Source organism: Haemorhous mexicanus, chromosome 13 (genome assembly GCF_027477595.1).
Source record: "Haemorhous mexicanus isolate bHaeMex1 chromosome 13, bHaeMex1.pri, whole genome shotgun sequence".
NCBI classification, from domain to species: Eukaryota; Metazoa; Chordata; class Aves; order Passeriformes; family Fringillidae; genus Haemorhous; species Haemorhous mexicanus.
The window spans coordinates 506,063-527,046 of record NC_082353.1 but is presented as its reverse complement, the minus strand read 5'-3'; the positions used below and the strand labels follow the sequence as shown (position 1 = coordinate 527,046).

At 38.5% G+C, this 20,984-nt stretch overlaps 1 gene segment (V, D, J or C); it reads left to right on the top strand.

The window, feature by feature from the left end:
- LOC132333123 (T cell receptor gamma constant 1-like) overlaps nt 1-20,065 on the top strand; it is a 30,042-nt gene extending 9,977 nt beyond the window's left edge. The window contains 3 exon segments of the C gene segment in view: nt 15,237-15,527; nt 16,951-17,007; nt 17,777-20,065. Coding sequence covers nt 15,237-15,527; nt 16,951-17,007; nt 17,777-17,910 — 482 coding nt within the window.
- Nucleotides 20,066-20,984: the final 919 nt, after the last annotated feature.

Genomic DNA, 20,984 nt, shown 5'->3' with positions numbered 1-20,984 from the left:
GTTGTGGATAATCTGGAAGACAATGTCCATTATTAGGTCCACCCCTTGATCAAGAACACATCTGTTTGTTGCATCTCTTCCCTGATGACCTGATGTGTCATGGGCCCAGTGAGCCAGAAATAATTCATCCTTGCCAGTCAAGATCCATCTCAGACACTTTAATTTTGGCAGCCCATTCCACCTGTCTGTTGTTGTGGCCAACTCTTGGGCACTTCTGCATCTACAGTGATGTACTTCTCCAACCAGCTTCTGTACCTGGCTAGTGATGTCTTCCCACAGTTCAGCAGCCCAGATGCATTTACCTCTGCACTGCCAATTGTTCTTTTTATACCTCTCCATCCACCCCCACAGAGCATTTGCTACCATCCAGGAGTCAGTGTAGAGGTTGAGCACAGGCCATTTCTCTCATTCAGTGATATCTAAATCCAGCTAGACATCTTTCAGCTCTGCAAATAGACTTGTTCCACCTTGTGCCTCAATAGCTTCTGCAACTCACCATATAGGACTCCATATATTAGCTTTCCATTTTCAGTGATACACTGAAATCAGTAAAGAGAAGGTATCACTTTTCATTTCCTGGGAGCTGATTATATGGTAGGGCCTCTTCCTCCTCTTCTGTTTAAACTTCCTTTGCTGTGTTGCCCCACACAATAATGTCACCAATGTATTGTATCTTTTCCAATACAGTCTGGATCAGTCCATGGCAAATAGTGGGGCTGTTTCCACGCCTGAGATAGTCTATTCCATGTGTACTGGACACCCCCCCAGGTGAAAGCAAATTGTGGCCTTCACTTTGCTGCTAAAGGAATGGACAAAAACATATTAGCAATGTCCATGGTGGCACCACTTGGACTCCAGTTTTTACTGAAGGTCCAGCATGTCCTTCACAGCAGCACTCAGTGGTGGTGTGACTTCATCCAGGCCACAATAGTCCACTGTCAGTCTCCACTCTCCACTGGACTTACACACTGGTCATATGGGGCTATTAAAGGGTCAGCGAGTCTTACTGACCACTCCCTGGCTCTCCAGTTCATGAATCATCTCATGGATGAGGGTCATGGAGTTCCGGTTGGTGTGGTGTTGTTAATGACGCATTGTTGTGGCAGTGATCAGTACCTGTTGTTCTTTGACCCTCAGCAGTCTCCCACAGCAGAAGGGTCTTCTGAGAGACCAGGCAAGGTGTTCAGTTGTCTAATTTCCTCTGTCTCCACAGCAGCTATCCCCAAAGCCCAACAATGCCCTCTTGGGTCCTCGAAATACCCTCTCCCAAGGTAATCTATGCCAAGGACACATGGGGCCTCTGGGAGTGGGTCTTTTTGCATTTTGTTCCCAGTCAGGCTCACCTCAGCTTCCAGTATTGTCAGCTGTTGGGATGCCCCTATCACCCCAGTAATAAAGACAGATTCTGTCCCTATAGATCTTGATGACATCAGGGTACATTCTGTGCCAGTGCCAACCAAAGCCTTACAATCTTGCATCAGGCCATCAGACTCATACAGTCCAATAGATCTCATTGTCCCTTTTCTCCACCTGGCTGGAGTCCCCTCTATTCTGGTCCTAGTACTAATTTCTCAGTTCTTGTAAACATGAACTGGAGGTCCTTTCAAGAGGATCAGAAGTAACATCAGCCCTCCTGCTTTGTTTGAGGATTTGCCCACTGTGAAGTGGAGGGGCATTTGTCCTTAAAGAATTTCCTGGGTACAGAGCTAAGAAGAGGGGTGGAGTTTCTAACACTATTTAATTCCATACCATTCACATCATGGCTGGAGTCTGGTTGCAGCAGAAGAGGCTGAGCAAGCTGCATCAGAAGCTGGAGGCAGTCAGTCTAACCTTGGGCATGGGAAAGAATAAACTGTTCCCTTAAACACACGGCCACTGGAAACTCAAAAGGGGTAAATGCTGCTACTGCCACAGCTGCTGCTACTGTTGCTGTTAATCCTGCAGCTGGCAAGAACCCCAATGCAAGCTGCAGTGCCCACCAGGACCATTACTGGGATAACCACTGCCCTGGGGAAAGGGACCCCTGCATTGGGACCACTGCTGCAACTGATGGAGACAGCATTTTTTGGCAGCATAGCTCCCATTCAGACTACCTAGCTAGCTTCCCAGGTGCTGTATGGCCCAGTGCATGGGAGGAAGAGCTAGGTCTCACTTTCTTCTTTGTCTCAGGTTGTGCAGGGTCTTGGTTGGTGAATAACTTTCTGTATATAAATCACCTTTGTTTTGTGTACTTCAATATAGTTACTGTTCATTTTTCTTATTTTATTCATGTTTTTTTCTCAAGTAAATTGTTCTCAACTCAAAATCTTCGCTTTTAGTCTCTCACCTCAGTGAGGGGGTTGGTGGGGGGGAAGAGAAGCTTAAATGGGGTTTAATTTTCCAGCTGTGCTGGTTTTTAAACCAGCACACTCAGGTACTTGTGCAGCTAGGGCAGAGGTGCTTCCTAATGTCCTCTCTGTAGTCATACAAGTAAAACCACCTCTAGGTTACCTTGTGGTATGTACCTCTCTCTTGAGCAGGGGGCTGCATGCTCCCAGTAGAAGAGACTGTAGTTCATACTGGCAGAACATCAGACATTTCCTCTCTAACATGCTTGAATCTTTTGAGTCTGTCCAGAGTCTTGGGCAATGGTTCCACAGTCAAGGCTTAGGTTGGTAGGGAGGAAAAAATATGAACATATTGTCAGAGGTGGGTAATCACCTCAAGCAGTGAAGTGATTCTTCTTTCATTGACATCAGTGTAAAGGATTTCATAGGGTTGGTGTACGATGATGGCAAGCTCCATACAAACTTCTGCCATATACATTGTGTACACTGGACAAGGCACTGCTTGTTATTTGAATCCCTAAAGATTACCTTCAGTACAGCAAATTCGCTCAGGTATTGGATACCTTTTTCCATGGTATTCCACCTACTTGGGTACCCTGTTGGATCACCTTTGAGAGAATGAAAGAATCCTTTCCCTTCTGCTTGACAGGAGTCACCTTCAGAGGCTGAAAGTTTCTGTCCTCTTCCCAATCCTCTTGCCAATGCTCAGATCCCTGAACAAGGATCTCAGCTGCTGGGCTTCACTACCATCTATTTTTATGCTGTGGGCCATGGCTTCCCAGAATCAGAGGAAGTAGGTCACGAGGGGCTCTCCTGACTGGCAGCTGAAATCTGTTCACATATCTCACAGCACACCTGGGGTAGGGATTAGTGTTTACCTCTGGCCTTGCCTCTTCCTTCTGTTGTGAGCACCTGTAGTGGTTTTGCATGAGAGGTATCTACAGATGTGATGTAAAAGCTTTTGTGTGACTGACAGTTTCCAGAACTGCTGGGAAGCTGTACACACCTCTGTGAAAAACACATGTTAAATACGGAAAATTTTGGAAAAACTTTCTTTCTCTTCTGGTCGGTAAAGAGGTAACACGCCCTGGCCCCTGTCTTAGCTAGGCCAGGCTGGGCAGCCCGGCCGCGGGGCCGTTCTCCTTTCTCCCCCCGGGCGCTCGCTGGCTTTTTATCGGCTGCTGATCAGGGGAGGGAGTGCCAGGGGTCAGTCTATGCTTGCGATATCTAACATCTTGGTACTAGCCTGAGGCTGAGTCTGTTAACTTTCAGGAGCAGCCTGGGCCAAGACGGCTCAGATAAGATTCTACTAGTATAGCTATTGGGCAGGGAGAAAGAGAAGGTATACACCTCCTCCCTCCTTTTTTGGTGTGTTGCTGCTGAGTTTTAGACTGACTGATTAAATTTTAGCTCCCCTTTTAGTCGTAGTTTAGGTGACAGTATACAAACTTCAAGCGAGATGTTAACTCTTTCAGTGCTTTAATCCTCTCTCGAGTAAAAAAAAAAAAAAAAGATGCAAGTGTATAAAACAGCAACATAAAAACAGTAAGTTAGTGAAGAGGAAGTCAAGTCCCAGATGGGAGGGATGAGAAGATGCCTTAATCTTGGGGCTGAAATCATCTTATAAATCTGTAGAGAAAGACTCTTTTCCCCTGTAACACATAAAGTTATAGAGAGATGTTCAAATTGTAGATACTGAGCAAAAGCTTCCAACCTAAAGTAAGCAGATGTTAAAGTAGCTGTGATCCTATGAGAAGTTTGAACAGAGAAGAGTAGTCCTGTGCCCTCAAGAAGAAAAGAAGATCTCTGTTGCTAAAGATAAAGATGATTTTAGAGATAGATAATGAGATCTTTTACCTTTAAACAGTTCATCTTTAAAACAATACCCCATAAGTTAGCATAGCCATAAACACAACTGTGAAAAAAGCTTGTAAAAGATGAGAGAGGATTCACAATTACATATTTCCCCAAGTGGCTGCTATTCATGAGGTCTGTGAGAGAACTGTTTTTCTTGTAGAGAAGTCTCTATGACATTAACAAGAGGGACTTGTCTCCCTAAATAAACTGAAGAACGACTATTCTAGAGTTGGTAAGCTGACTGAAATTTTAAATTTTATTTCTTTACGCTGTCAGCAAGAAACAAAAGGTTGTGAGAGGAAGAGAAGTGTTCTGAAGGTTTTGTTCTGATTCTTATTACTCTTAATTACTGTTAATAAGTTTTTCTTTATCCCTTTTTAAAGTTTTGAGCCTGCTTTGCTTTTCTCCTAATTCTATCTCACAAGAAGTGAGTGCATTAGTGATTAGCTAACACTAAACCCACCACATGCCTTAGTGCATTAACCAGAAAATCTCAAAATTAGCGAAATCTAAAATTAACAAACTACTGCAGGTCCTATTCTTCATCCCTCACTAAACAAACTGTTTTTTTCATGGATTTCCTCTGTACTAGCATGGGTTGTTCCTCTCATTCAGCTGCAGTTTGAGTGGCCACAGTGCCTGTTGGTCTGTTTTCCTCCCCTTTCCCCTGAGGGTGCTGCCTGGTATTGAACTATGTCTGGTAAAGAGCAGGCAGGGCACATTGCAGTAAGTTATACCTCTGCCAGTGTCCTGCAGTGTGCCACACCAGGCCCAGATGGCATGTACGAGTGTCACCTCAGGATTATTCAGAGAAAGTCCTCATGGCAAATAAATAGAGGCGGGCATCATTTAGTGACCTGAAAATAAGAGATTTTTTTAATCAGCAAAACCAGCAAAGAACAGAGACTGAAAATAGGGTATAGGGTGCACTAAAAAGGCAAGGGTCAGGGTAGGATCAGAGATATAGATAGGATATTTTAGGAGCAGAATATGAGGGACATGGTACCAATCACAAACTGGGGTTAGGAAAATTAATGTCAATGCAGCAAATAAAAAGCAATAACAATAGGAGGAACAAAGAACTTTCTAGTAATCATTTTACATATGAACTCCCAGGGAACAGTGGGGGTGAGTTTTTGCTCACCATACCTAACAGGATTTCTCCTGCAACCTTAGAGCAAAACCTTCATCTCACTCAACCCCAAAACTGTAGATGTCAGGGGTGAATTTCCAAAACATTGGAACAGAGTAATCCTTCAAAAGCTGGCCCATTATCTTCTACCTTTCATGGCACTCATGACTATCCACTCTCAAGTTAGATCTCTGAATAACCTCCGTATATATCTCTGCCCTGACTTTAAACATGGTGTGGGCCACACTAAGGGGATCTGGCAGACTTTGCAACAAGAACATGCTTTCTTTAACACCCAAGGGAAATTCAAAATTCTCAAAAGCTGTTGTGACAGTCCTGAAGAAGGAAAAGGGGTGAAAATCTTGGGAAAAATTAGCCCGTCGTCTTCCTTCCACAAACTGTTTATGATTATTAATAGACCCCCAAAGGCTGTGCCCAAGGTAAGGGGAGGAGAGCAACACTGAATACACATCCCAAATGTTCCTTGTTGACTTTGATGTTGTGATGTCATTAGCTAATATCCCCCAGAACATCAACAAAGCAACCCTGATCCTTCTCCCTGCTCTGAAAAAGAGCACTGCAAGGAGCACACAAAGGAATATATACAGGGTTAGGTACCACAGCCATGTGAACAGATCGAGCAAAATGCTTTTTATAATAAATGCTTTACATAATAAATGCCTGGATCAAATTTGGTTTTAACCTGGATTAAATTTGGTTTTAACCATCTCTGGACAGACCTGTTGTTATCTCAACATTTCATACTCTGTTGAACACCAAGTAAGGCTGTCATGGCTTAGGAATGGTGCTCTCCAGTGTAGTGCTACCATGCTCTTCAAACCACATTCCACTTGCTCACTTCCCCTACTCTCTTGTGGAGGACTTGAAAGTAGAATTGAAGGCACAGAAGGTGAAAATCATGGGTTGAGATAAGAGCTATTTACCGGAAACAGCAATGAGATAAAAACCAAACAATAACAGCAACAATGTTAATGATGAAGTGGGCAACATAAAGAACAATTCCCACGTGATTGCTTGAAACTGGCGTTAGCTGACTGCTCCCTCCAGCCCAGAACCAGTATTATCCAAATGCTCACTCTGCCACATGTACTTGACCAGAAGGAAGCCCTTCTCCCCCAGAAGAAACTTCCTTCCCCCACATCCAGCAATAAGGTGAGGTGATGTAGAGTAACTTGTGTGTCCTAGCCATGCACTCTCCTGTCTACTGCAAAAATTAACCCTGTCTGGACAGAAATGAGATAGGTGGTTTCCTTCATTGCATGTCTAAGGGCGTGGCAGGAAAAACACCAGTCAGTGTCATTCTGTCTACATCACTCCTGCCCTTGATTTGTGGTTGTGATTAGGATGTTTCTGTTCAGAAGATTTCAAAGTAGACCACTGGGGTTTTTTACACCTTCTTCAGCTGAAAGACCTTCACCCTCTAGTTCCTCTCTCTCACCACAAATAGTAATTTCTCAACATAATTTTGCAGGCAGTATGCTACAAGAGATCCCAGAAGTAAACTCTAACTCAGTTTATTTTAAATGCCAAACTAAGCATGCAGGCTGTTTGATTGACAGTAGTAGTGACTCCTCTGATGTTATCTTGGGCTGTTTTATACAAAAACCTGATCAAGGAAAAGCCACCTTTTCCCACCAGTTGTTATGTAAAAAGCTGCCAGTGAGTTGCTGTAGCAAAGCCAGGAGTGATTCCAAGAGATGGGCAGACAATAACCACCTACTTGGGACAGCATGCAGCACACAGACACTTTCACAATGCTTTTGGTGCTGGCTCTCCCTCCTTTCTCTCTTTGTGTTCTGACAATGAAAATTGACTCCATGCTAGTAGTACTTGATATCATATAATTGCAGGTGTACACCTTTGGTAAAGAGCAGGATTTTCACCTGAAGGTACATGGTTTGTTCACATGCAGAGCTCTGTGTTCTTATTTACTGTCTAAAATCAAAGAAAATTCATAATCTAGTTCTAAGACATTAAGTGGAGGGGTTATCTAAACAGGAAAGAGATTTTTTCTGAAGGACTGAAGGACATTAGCTATCGGCAGAATATCCAGATGCACATCTGAAATTCCTGACGATCTCCCAGCAGCCAAGGACCTCGTCTTCAGGCAAACTCCCATGGATGATTGGGAAAAATTAGGGTTTTCTTCATCAATGGTATATCAAGAGAGCATGCTGGCTTATTGTAAAGTCAAAACATAGTGTGGAGCACCTGGATCAAATACTTTGGCACGGGAACAAAGCTGATTGTCTCTGGTAAGTACCATTATCATTCATCAGATTTTCAGATAATCATTCAAGTTCTCAGACAATCAAGAATGAAAGACTGTGAGGAAAATTATTTTCTCCCTGTTAAATCATATTTGTTTGTTTGTACCCCAAAGGTAGATTTAAATATTGGGATGGTTGCATCCTGTTCTAGGAAACAAAAGTGAACTGCTTGAAAGTTAATTCCCAGAACAGCATGTGAGAAATGAAAAAGTTTCTTATTGACAGAAGTGGTCTTCTCTAAATTGATTGGGAAGAAAAATTCCCTGAGTGTAATACATTTCTAGTTCTGGTCATAGTGAAAGAAACTGGTTTACTTTTGTATTTGTATTATTTTCAATTGTGGTGAAGCTATGCAATCAAAAGGATGAATGCTGTTTTCAGTATAAAGCATATAGCAAAGCCAACAGTATGTTTCTCAGAAACTACATGACATTATCAATGTGGCTATAATTAATTCAAATTGCAAACTGGTGGGGAGAATTGCAGAGAAATTTACAATGTTTTCTATCCATGCCTCTGACCAAAAATTTTCAGAACTTTCTACTCACTACAAACATTAAGATATTACTAGAAATGGCACTCTAGTCAATGTTGAAAATTCAGCTATAGCACTCAGTCTGATTTATCACCAGCCTCTAAACCAGAGAGACTTTTTCAGTAGCCTATGCAAGAAAAGTGCAGTGCAGGAGATATTGATAAGCATTATCAGACTGTGGGATCCTGACGTCAAAATATTTGGAAGTGGAACTGAACTTAGAGTTTCAAGTAAGTACAAAATGTAAAACTTGACTACTTCTGAAATGCTTTTTAATACAGCTAGATATTGGCTGGCATGAAGTGCTCTGCTACTTTAATTCTCTCTAATTCTAACTGTCCTGAATACTTTCCAGGATTTCCCCCTTAAATGGTATTTCCATTTGCATTTGCAGAACACAATGTAATTGTTCTATATTTATGCATTAAATGGGGGAAACACAACAGCTATTGCAGAAGAGACCTATAACTTATCCCATTATGATTTTCTATGTAAAAATTAATTTAAATATGGCAAAGACAGCATTTGGAGAACAGAAAAATGTTTTTTATCTCTAGATATGCACATTTGACCTTTGTGATATTCCTTATTCATTCTGAAAATAATATGTCCAACCTCTGTGTTACACATATTCTATGAAAAGGTAAACATTTTTCTTTTGGACTGTATCTGACTATGAATGAAAATGTGAGTTATCTCAGATATGCCCAGAACACTAAGTTGCACCTTTTAAGATAGGCAGAGTTGAAAGGCTGCTCTCTCTTTCTAGCTTTTGTAGAAACTGCTTATTATCAGTTATTACTACTATTCAAAATATTTGCTTCAAGTAAACCCTAGGTGCTGTGCTACTTGCCTGTAATTTGGCTCAATTAAGCATCTGAGACGAAAATAGTTTGTCTCATTTTGACCAGCTGAAAATGGTGTATCTTGTTAGTGGGAATTTTGATTCCAATCAATGCAGTTTTGCTTCATGTTATTGGTAACAAAAATATAGGTCAATAGTCTCATGCTCCTTGGATCCCTATATAATGTTCACCAGCTCTGGGTCTGATCTTATGGGGGTGTATAAGGAGAAAATTACTTTATCAACATCTCATCAAATAAATCTTAGGTTGACGCTACCTGTTTCCAGAAAGCAGAGATGGAGCCAAGGTGCTCCATCTGCATTGTCCACCTAAACCTTCAGAAGACTCAAATTAGTTGAGATGAATTCCATTCATTTAACAACTTATATGCTCTCCAAAAATTCCACATTTTTTCCATTTTTTTGAACTTTAGTTTATTTTGGGTGACTGCTCCTTTTTCACTTTCCTAGCATCTAAAAATTGATTATACAGCAAATCTGATTTTCTTTAAAGAGTACTATATACCCATGCAAACACAACTGAGCTGCACTGATATAGTAAAGGCTTTATTCACTGTGATTGGTTATTACAACAAGGTGTTTGGCTCAGGTACAAAACTCATTGTCTCAGGTAAGTTGTATGTATATTGTTAATACAATAAGCAATAGCAACTTGGAGTGGTCATATAGATGAGTATTATACTATCTCAGAGGTTACTCAGCCCACTTAGAGCCTCAGTCAGCACCATTCCTTGTGCAGGATTTACCTTCCCAGCTCACCATTCCTACAGTCATCCTTGTGGTATTTGTAATGCAGTGCTTTAGGATCACAAATGTGCCTAAAAAGAACCTATTTCAAGCCACTTTTGATCATAGTTCTCCTAGAAATCTGGTGAAAAGTGGTCTGTAATAATTCTGAGACCTCATTCTTTCCTCCAGCTGTACTGAAGGAATTAGCAGTGAATCAAGCAGCTGAGAATTAAGCATGAAAAAAGAAAACTTTTTTCTAATACAGATACAAAGAGCAGTATGCAATGGACATTGCAAAAAATCTTTTTTGATTAGGCTAGAAAAAGATAAATAACTTCTTCATAAGTATTTTGTCCCATACACAACACTTTGGCATTAGAAATAAATTAATACCTCCAAATGTTCTTCTCATTACTTAATAACTGCTTAACAAATTAATTAATTATTCAGTATTAATTATGGTGAATTACTGCTTAATAATTGCTTAATAAGAAGTGATCCCTTTTTTGCCTTTCTTGCAGACATATTTATATTATTGGAAAGTAGCAGACAAAGATATTTTTTCTCATTTCCCACATGTGCTTTAAATACCATAATCCTGAAGTGAACAACTAAACAAATACAAGGCAGAGGAAGTAGTGCTATGAAGAGTTTTAAGCCTGGTTAATACATAAACCTATATTAACATATCAAGCAAAGTCTGGTTTAATGATTTACGCCAAAACGACTAAGTAAATCATGCCTATAATTCACTGGAAATATCTGTGGCATGATAAGCGTGTTGTTTTTAGTGAAAACCCTTACCTACCTAATCAGGTAGTTGCCATGCTTTTCCTATATACAGTTTAAAAAAAATTATTTTCAGTCATCACTATAATTCTGTAGGATTTTGTCTTTATGAGCCTAAGGCTTTTGACCCATTAATAGAGTAAAAGGGCTGTAGTTACTTCACATTTGAGAACTTAAAATAATTAAGAAATGGGGGAAACCAGGATTTAAGATAAGGGTCTTTGTGAATATCAACATTAGCTGAGATTGAATCCAAATATTCTACATTCCCAAAGCCAAATCAAGAGAATCTTGCTGTTCATATTGTAGTTGTTAAATCTGGTACTTTTCTGGCCAAAATCATAGAATGGCTTGGGTTGAAAGAGACCTTAAAGATCATTTAGTTTAAAGCCCAGTGCTGTGGCCAGGGACACTTTCTACTAGATGAGGTTGCTCAGAGCTCCATCCGACCTGGTCTTAAATACTTCCAGGGATGGATCATCCACAGCTTTTCTGGACACTCTGTTACACTGCCTCACCACCTTCGCAATAAAGAATTTCTTCCTAAAATCTAATCTAACACTACTCTCTTTCAGCGTGAAGCCGTTCCCCCTCATCCGGTCACTACATGGTCTTGTAAAAAAGTTTCTCTCCATCTTTCTTGTAGGCTCCCTTCAGGTACTGGAAGGGAGCAATTAGGTGACCCAAAGTCTTCTCTTCTCCAGGCTGAACAATACCAGTTCTCTCAGCCTTTCCTCTTAGGAGAGGTCTGATCAATGTGTTGGCCTCCTCTGGACTTGTTCCAACAGGTCAACATCTGTCCTGTGCTGGAGACCCCAGAGCTGGACTCAGCGCTCCCGGAGAGGTCTCATCAGAGCAAAGCAGAGGGGCAGAATCCCCTCCCTTGCCCTGCTGGTCATGTTGTTTTTGATGCAGCCCAGGACACATTTGGCTTTCTGGGCTGCAAGGGCACATGGCTGGGTCATATCCAGCCTCTCGTCCACCTACTTCCCCAGGTCTTTCTCAGCAAGGCTGCTCTCAATCTGTTCATCCCTCAGCCTGTGTTGATACCAGGGCTTGCCCCGACGCAGGTGGAGCATCTTGCACTTGGTCTTGTCAAACATCATGAAATTCCCATGGACCCGCTTCCTGAGCTTGTCTAGGTTCCTTTGTATGTCATCCCATACTTTAGACAGCCGTTTCTGTAAAGGAATATACCATTGTGGAAGGGAATTTGGTATTTGGTTCTGGTGCAAAACTCATTGTCTCCAGTAAGGTTTTTCATGGGAAAGCTTTGGAAAGAAGGCTGACAGCTCTTTAAGGTATCTGGAAAGGCTCACCGTAGGTCAGGACTATACTGTATTGTTACCAGTTATAATCCCTGAAGTCTCTGTCAAGTAGGACAAGAATGCTGTTTATGAGCCGAGTGTGCTGAGGGCCTTCAGGTCCCACTGGCTTGGAGTGGAACAGAAGAGCTTTGAGTGTCAGTACAAAATTACTCCATTTTGTAGGATCATCCAAGTAGTGAGAATTAAAATTTCAGTTTAAGAACACAGTGACTTTATTTTTAAATCTCACTTATAGGTACTTAGAAAGAAACTGTAGAGGAGTTTCATTAAGAAAAGTTTTGACAGCTAATCGATATAAACATACATTTTGAGCTTAATTTTTTTAATAGCTCATTGGTTATGAACCCTAACTCCAGTATTTAGTTTGAACAGTGTTTTACAGACTCGCTGCATTGTTGCACGAGAGAAAAGACAAATGTTAGCTTAAGAAATGTCTGGTCATACCCATATTTTATGTGTAAAAGTAACATCTATATATCTCTTAAAACCTGCCTTAGAAAACTGTTTAACAAGGTAAACCACAACATTTTTCAATGTTTAGCTGAATCAAAACTGACAGAGGAGTGCAAATTCAATACTTGAAAATACTTCAGAAAGAATCAGATAATTTTCCTAGAAAAGCCAGTGTCAACTATCTTGCTGACTTCAAAGACTTTGCAGATCAGCCTGAAAATACGTCAAAACCTACAGCCAATTCTACAAGTTTTCATCCTTTTTTCACAAACATGCATACAAAGATTTTTTTCTCACATAAAAATAGATAGATAGATAGATAGATAGATAGATAGATAGATAGATAGATAGATGCAAAACTTAATTCTTTCAGTTCTCCACTGCCATTCATTTACCCATATACGTACATGCGACACTTCAATGCATGCACACAGCAGCAATTATTCAAGCAATGTGTTTCCTCAGTATTGTAGTATGATTTAGGTGTTTCATGTAAGCTCCACACCAAGGGTGTTTTTATGGTAAATGGAATGACATTGGCAATTCCAGAGGTGGAAATTATTCCATCATAACAGAAGTCTCTGAAATGAACAGGATGAACTAGCAGCTGGAAGAATCTCTCACCCCTCTCCATTTTACCTTGATATCCTAAGAGAATAATGTCTAACTAAGCTATTATATGTACTGAAATTAGCTAGAACAACTTACTAAACTTTGAAAATATAAAAGAAGCCTCTAAAATATTCATGAAGCTTTGCAGAGTGCAGTATCACTCGGACAAGAGCTACTTCATGATCTTGTGAACATATATATGACTCTGAAACAAATAGATACCTTTAGAAATTACTTTAATTTTTCATCCTTGGGAGGACTGATGCATACAGAAGATAAAATTAACTCCTAAATTAATGTTAGAGAACTATAAAGTTGTCATCGATTTTATTTCTGGTACAACATAACTCAGTCCATGTTGTCATTTTAATGGCATCTCTGAAATGAAGGAAATTCTTATTATACGGAAAGTAGACACTCTTTTGAAGGTAGGTAGGTAGGTAGGTAGGTAGGTAGGTAGGTAGGTAGGTAGGTAGGTAATTTTTCTCTTTAAACACCAAGTTTGAAATACTTCAAAGGATCAGTAAGTTGTTTCAGGGAGAATGCAATGTAGACGATTTTTCTAGAACAGCCATGTCATTTAAAGAAAAGTGTGAGCTTTTTGGCAAAAATGCATTTTATAGTAATGTTTTTTTCTCCTACTGCATTAAATTTGCATTGATGAGTCAGACCACTTGACCAGCCAAACCCCATGCATCTACTTACTCAAATTCAGTGGCAGAGACTTACATAGGAATTCTAGAGAAAAAGTAGGATAAGGGAACATCTAAAATGTCTCTGCTGCCTTAAAAAAATAGTCTTAAGCAGTACTTTCTACATAACAAAAGTCAGTTTTGAAAACTGTATTCAACCTTCACTTGTAGTTAAGCATAGGCAGAAATGATTGCCTGTGAGCACTGCCTATGCACTCACTGCAGAAGTTGACAATTATCTAATTCAGACCCTTAAATTTACTATCCACTTAAATAATATCAAAATGTCTTCTCAGTGGGGACAAAATCTGGATGATTTTGTCTCCTCCTAATCCAGAGAGTATCCAGGCTTAATCCAGAAAGGCAAATGAAATGGAGATTAGGTAAAATAAGCTTGTGGAAGCAGCTCACTTTTAATTTTAAATATAATAATCTATATTCATACTGAGCATTTTTCCCAAAGCACAACATCTGTGCAGACAAGTCTGGCTAGATATACTGTTTAGGTGTGACAATTTTCTCCTGCTATAGCATGTTCTTCTGCTTAGTTTTGTTTTAGTTTTAATTTTCAGATGTTTTAATTCAGTGATTGTCACTATAGGACACAAAACAACATGAGTGCACAAACTGTTGTTCTTAAGGTGAAAATAGGAAAGTTTATTTTTTGACTCTAACATTTATAGATTTCTAAAAGGGACAGTGGATTAGAGGGTGAAAGTGCCACCTCTCCAATGACACTGGACAAACCAACAGTCCATCAAATTTCTCCTCCCCCGTAAAAGAATGCAAAACCATGGGTTATTTACAGAAAGTGTGTGAGAAAGTTTGTTACAAGATTGTAAACATCAGAAGGCTTAGAAAATCTTAAAAAATCAGAACGACAAATCATTTAAACAGATCTAGTATGGCAGAATAGCACTGCCAACCTTTGGTGTCTAGGGCATTTTGTGATTCCATTTTCCTGTCTTGATAAATATCTTCACCTGGCAAATACATGGAATGACTTAAAAACAGAGCAATCATTGTTATCTTCCCTTCCCTTGTGCCCTAAAAAGTATCACAAAATTAATATTGGCTTTTAAAAAATTAATAGATTTAGCAGATATTCATTATATACAAGTGGGGACTTATACCGGGGTCATAAGACTGCTAAGATTTTAAAGGTAGGTGGTCTATGTTTAATATTCTGTGGACAAAATTTTAATGTACTTGTTTTTGCTTAAATATTGTAAAACAATAATAAATTCCTCTTCTTGAATAAATGAAGCTTGTTCAGGAAACGTTACTATTATTTAATAATTGTCAGAGACTTGAACAGTCCAATACACTCTCTGACAGCAGTACAGCTTGGAAGGTTGTGGGATATAGGCACTTGTGTAGCCACCTAAAGATTTCTAACTCAGTTTTAAGTGACATTAACAGCTATTGACATATTCAACAATATTTCAGTTTCTTAATGTTTCTCAAAAGAGCATTTATATTTGTTACAAGTGTAATAATATTTGTTAATAAGGCATTTATTTTGTTGCTCTTCAGAATTTGTATTTTTGGCTGTGTATTTATTGGCTGTACACTACTAATTTTCCAACTCTGTTTTGTTAATTTTCTTCATCAATAACCATCCAGAAAAAAGAAGTTCTCCCCCAAAAAACGCTGAAATCCTGCAGAAAAAACATGAAAATCAGATAATGTATGTTTGCTTTATTGAGAAATTCTACCCAGAAGTTATTAGGGTGACATGGACTGAAGACGAAAAGGAGGTAACAGACAACATAGTAAAAGGTGATACTTGGAAGTCCACAAAAGAGGATGAATACTCAATTGCCAGTTGGTTAACTGTGCCAGCAGAGAGTGAAGACAAGAAATACTACTGCAAATATGAGCATGAAGAGAAAAGTACTTCACTGCCAACACAAGGTATATTCCATGTGTTAAAAATGTTATGTGGTGTACTATTATAAACATAATTTTTCTTTACAATTACAGTAATAATGCTTTCTATTATTGATGAAGACATCTGTGCTCCTAGGCACAATAGCTAAAGTACATAATTGGAGAAACTACCGGAAGTTTTCCCAGGAAAAGTAACTCAGCCTGTGTTATGGTCCCCAAGTAAGCACCCCATTGTAACAGAAAAATAATAGTTATTTTAAAGTAGTGACCCTCATCAGATGTAAAATAGCACAGGTCCAACAGATCTGCACTGAAACATGTCTATTACTTTCCATATTACAGAAGTTTCTGAAAATGGTATTACCTCTCATAGCTTACAGGTGTAAGTCCCTCTGACACCCCCTGACATTAGTCACAGCTATAAAAAACTAAGAAGTTAAAAATGAGGTTACTGAGAACAAGTTTAAAATCCAGAAACAGTGAGTTAATAGCAATGTATAAAAATAAGATTTTGTTTTTAATTGTGGAAAGATTGATTATGCAAAGCCAAATCTGAAAGACAATGCAACTTTAAAGAAAAATTAACTTATACATTTATATATGAAAATTGTTTAAATTATCTATAAGAAAAGTGGTCTAAATTGATTTAGAATTATCTTCTCTCCATACCCATCTCTGCTTAACTTGCTATAAATTAACCTAACTCCAGTGAGTGAGAGCATGGCTATAAACAACAATTCCGTTTCAACCTTCAGAATATATTCTGACAAAAATATACTTTAAGCTTATTTAGATGGAGGATGTATTTAGAGAAGCAATATAAATGTCTTTAATGTTTGTATCAATGCATACAAACAACATAACCAAGAACAAACTCTAATTTGCTTCAAGAAAAAAAGGGGATGTATTTTAGAGAAAAAAAACAGCGCCAAGATTCCCAGTAGGGAAAGTTAAGATCATACATTCCTCAATATTATTGTTTTCTGTTAAAAAACCACTAAAATATTAACATATTAACTGAAGTCTCTTCCAACACAAATTATTCTTCATTTCTGGGAACAGTAGGTTGTGAAGGCAAATGAACTTCAGCTTCTTCACTGACAAGGTCAGGTGGTCAAACTGACTCCTGTTCCAAATAAAAGAGACTTTGCTAAGGAACAGCCTAATGGACACATTCCTGAAAGGGCAAAGACACTTCTCCCACTTATAGCAACAAATACCCAACCACTTCTTCGAGCATTTTGCCTCTTCAAATTCTCTTTGCAAATTAATATCTTGTGAATATCTGCTTTGCAGACTCATCTTAAGGCTCTGTTTTTTTATTTAATACTAACTTCCTGTTTTCCCAGCCTTGTTCCTGTACAGCCTCTTTTTTCCCCTATTTCTCAATTAAAGTTTCTTAAAGTTAAAGAAAAACCTAACTGGGGCATTTAAACTCTCTTTCCAGTAGCTTCTGTGAAGACTGCTCCTCAGGAAGAGGACTGCAGAACCGTTTTTAATAGAGGTAATTTAATGTGTTAAAAGGTAGGAAAGTGATTCATGTCATGCAAGAGTTAGATACTGCTGCATATGATCTGAACATCACCAAAATTATCTTTCTTAGTAGTATGCAGGAATTCTTTCAAGTCTGGGGTTGGCAACTCAAAAACCTTTCAGCACTACTCTGAAGTAACTTCTTATAAGGGGCTCCCCTACTTTATCAGGTAGCTTTATTAAGATGTTACAGATGCTGTTTGAGCTACTAGATTATTAGCCTGCATTAAGCACCACCAAGTTTTTAAACACTTGGAGTAGTTAAACACTTCAGCTGATGCTACATCAGCCAAGCAATTGCCCAGAAATTTGGACAAATAATTTTTTTTTTTGCTTGAATAGTCTCGGGTTTCATGTTGCTGAAATGTCCTGGGTTCTGACAGAATGGTGTTTAGGAAGAATCATGAGCAGTTATCTTCAATAAATGCAACACAAAAGGATTTAAACAAACATCATACTAAGTGCTGGAAGCACTACAGTTATGCTTTTGTCTTTACAAGGAAGTATAACCCAGTGACACCGAGTCAGTTTAGTGCTAAGAAGCTCACTAGGTCTAGAACTCATTAGCAATGCAAACCTGTTTAAAGAACAGAACAGATTTTGTATGTGTTTATGCTGTGCACTGGTGTCAATGTAATTGCAGGAGTAAACCGACTGCATTGTTCTATTTCTATCCATTTTTTAGGATGCTATACAATGTTAACATTGAAAAAGACTTTTCTCTCTTCTATTTGTTACAGATCAGTTAATGCACAAGACAGCATATATAGTATACATCATCCTTCTTCTGAAGAGCTCCGTGTACAATATTATCATACTCTTCTTCATCTATAGAATGTGGGCTTTAACCAAGCACCAAGGAAAGAAAGCATAAATGCTATTTTAAGAAAGGGCTACAAATCTTCAATTTACTTTGCAGTATGCTTATTCATATAGAATCTCCTGCTCTTGCAGTTAGATGTAACAGCAAAAAAAAAAAAAAAAAAAAAAAAAAAAAAAAAAAAAATCCAAAATAATTTTCTGGTAGTAGTGCTTAAAGGCTCATTTTGCTTTACTGCTGGTGTTTCTATACCAGTCTGGTTTTCTTAATCTTTTTCTTAATATTGAATAAAGATAGGCAATAGGAATAATGCATTTTAATCCAAGTCCATATTGCAGAACGAAGAAGGTAGCCATGTCAGAAATAGCTATGCATCCAGAAGCTTGGGGGTATAGCAGGGCTTTTGACAAATATGCACAGATGTGTTTTGCCACTGCATTTAAGGCTTAAATAGGAACATTCCTGTGCAGTAAATTCACAGGTTTGGTTAATTTTTACTTTCAGTGACTTGTTGCAACTCTCATGTATCCAACAAATCAGGAATTAATTATTCTGAAGTGGTGTGCTGTAATAGACAATTAAACAAAACTTTAAGAAGTGAACGAAAGAATTTTGAATGAGGAAGTCAGACAAGAATATAAGCAATTCTAAGGTGCACACGTGCAGAAATTGAAGAAATCCACCAGCAACACAGTCTGAAAATCTGCACAGTGTAATTTAAAAAAAAGGAAACTATCACAATGATCATGAGCATGACCTTGTTTAAAGACACCTTTTAAAACTGAACAAAACTGCAAATATGAAGCTCTGATTTTCACAAAGGAAGAAAAATTCTCAGAGACTGAACTCTTAATTTCCCAGTTCCACACATCAATTCCTTTCAAATTTATGTGGAAAAATAGGAAGGAGAGATATTGAGATAAATCACTTGCTTGGTTTTGGGCAAAACACTGCCCTAGGTTTTGGAGATATACCTCTGCAGCATTTACATTCACTGTGTCTGTAATGATGATAGCAATAAAAGCTTTCCCCCAGCTGTCTTTATGAGGCCTGTGTTTGCTCTTCAGCATTTCCAGAGCCTGTACAAAGATGTCTAGAAAACCTGATTAATTTCTCTGTTCATATAAATTTCTCAGGAAATCAAAGGTCCTTAAAACATCACTTTTCTGCATTTCAATGTGTTAATAGAAACAGTTTGACATGGAACAATAAATACTAGTTTGTTCCATCTTTTCTGTTATAAAACAGAAAGCTAATCTTTGTAAGACAGCTAAGCCATGTCAAGGGAAAATGTTGTTACAACTGGACTACCTCCTAGGGCTCATGCCATCGTAAGGGAAAGAAAACAGACGAGGCTGAGTTCTAACAACCACAACTATTTTACTAATGGCATACCTTACAAACTATGTTAAAATCTGAATATTGAAGCCAAAGCAAGTAATTAATGCCTTCAATGTTGTGTTGCTCTTCAATGTGAAGAAAGTTGTGATTTGTAGTCTTCAGTTAAACTCTGAGAAATACCTGGGATCCCATGCTATTATTTATTAAGGTTTGGTTCCAATCAAAATGAAAAAAAAAAAAAAAACAGCTTAAAAGGTATTTTTGGAATGCAGTAACTGAAGATTTCAGTAGCATCATAGATTTTACCTGGATATTACATGATCTCCTCTGCCTCTGTTAGACAAATGTTTGACTGCATTAAGGAACCAAGATCTCTCACTATATGATCCCTGAATCCACTCTTTGTGTTTCGTACACAAAACTGAAAGATATTGTCCATGCTGTTCAGAAAAAGAGAAAACATAGGAAACTCCTTGCCTACATGCAACCCTAAACCATCACCTCTCAGTTTCAGGGGTTTTTCAAATACTTGGTTGCAGGTTTTACACCTTCCAAGAGCTCACATATGCCTTAAGTTTGTTTACACAAACATAAACAGCTCCTACTAAGATTTTAATTCTTATTTATTTAGCACAAATTAGAGGAAAAGTAGATTTTTAAGGTTTCTGGCTGCTGGGGCGTTTGTTTACAGGAAGGTTTGGTTATGTAGTGGAAAAACCCTATAAACTGAACCAGTCACAACTGGTTCAGAGGACGTGGGCTGTGATGAGAATGGGTGATTAGCTGAGGACAGTTAGACCACAGCCTTTTAACACAGTAAGCTTCTAAACCATTTCCTTTTAATACAAATAAAGAGTTACAAAAACCACATGCCTAAGTTACTTGTGAATACCACAGTGAAACTCACTCTTTGATGGTCTAACTGCATGTTTATTATACATAGGGACTATTGCTACCCCAGTAACTCAGGTGCTGCAGGACATCTGCAGGACTTGCAGTCCTAAAGGCAGGACAGAGTTAGATGTTATCTATTAAGTGTAAACTTCTCTTGTTGTGACTTTGCTAAAACTTGAAATACATGACTTCTCAAGTACTTATCTTACACAACTGATTCTCAGTGATTTCAGGATTGTAGGAGTATGAGCACTACTACAGCTGCTATACTGTTATAGTGTTGCAGAATTAATGCAAATACTACAGAAATGGTTACAGGCAATCTGGGGCTTCCAGAAAAGAAGAAAAGAAGATAGAACACAATAAACGTTTGCCATGAGAGTACAAAGAAGTCATCAGCACAGATTAATTTATTTGCATATTCTTTATCATGTTCCAATAATTTTGAGTCCTATATGGTACAATTACTTTCACATGCTTGAGAATAATGACTTCTCAACAATCAAAACAACCAGAACAGGTGATACAGAAACGCTCTCATGCATTCTTCTCACATGTAGCTGTAAATGAGAAAGATCTACATAAGGATGATTGCAGTCTGCCAAGAACTAGTATCTGTTGCTACTAGGTATCAACACTAATAAATTTTAGGAGACATTCAAATTGTAGACTATTCAGTTTGGGATTTTTGAAGCTGCTAGAGAAGCAACATACACTTAGAAAGTGATGAGAAAACAAAAAACCCCAGAGTAATAGTCCAAGCAATTGTATCTCTGCATCTATAGATAGTTACAGGGAAATAAATCAAATGACAATTAACAAGTACTTGTCAAGTTTTAACTAATGAGTCCAAACTGTCATTAAATATAGTTCTACAACAGATAACTTTTACT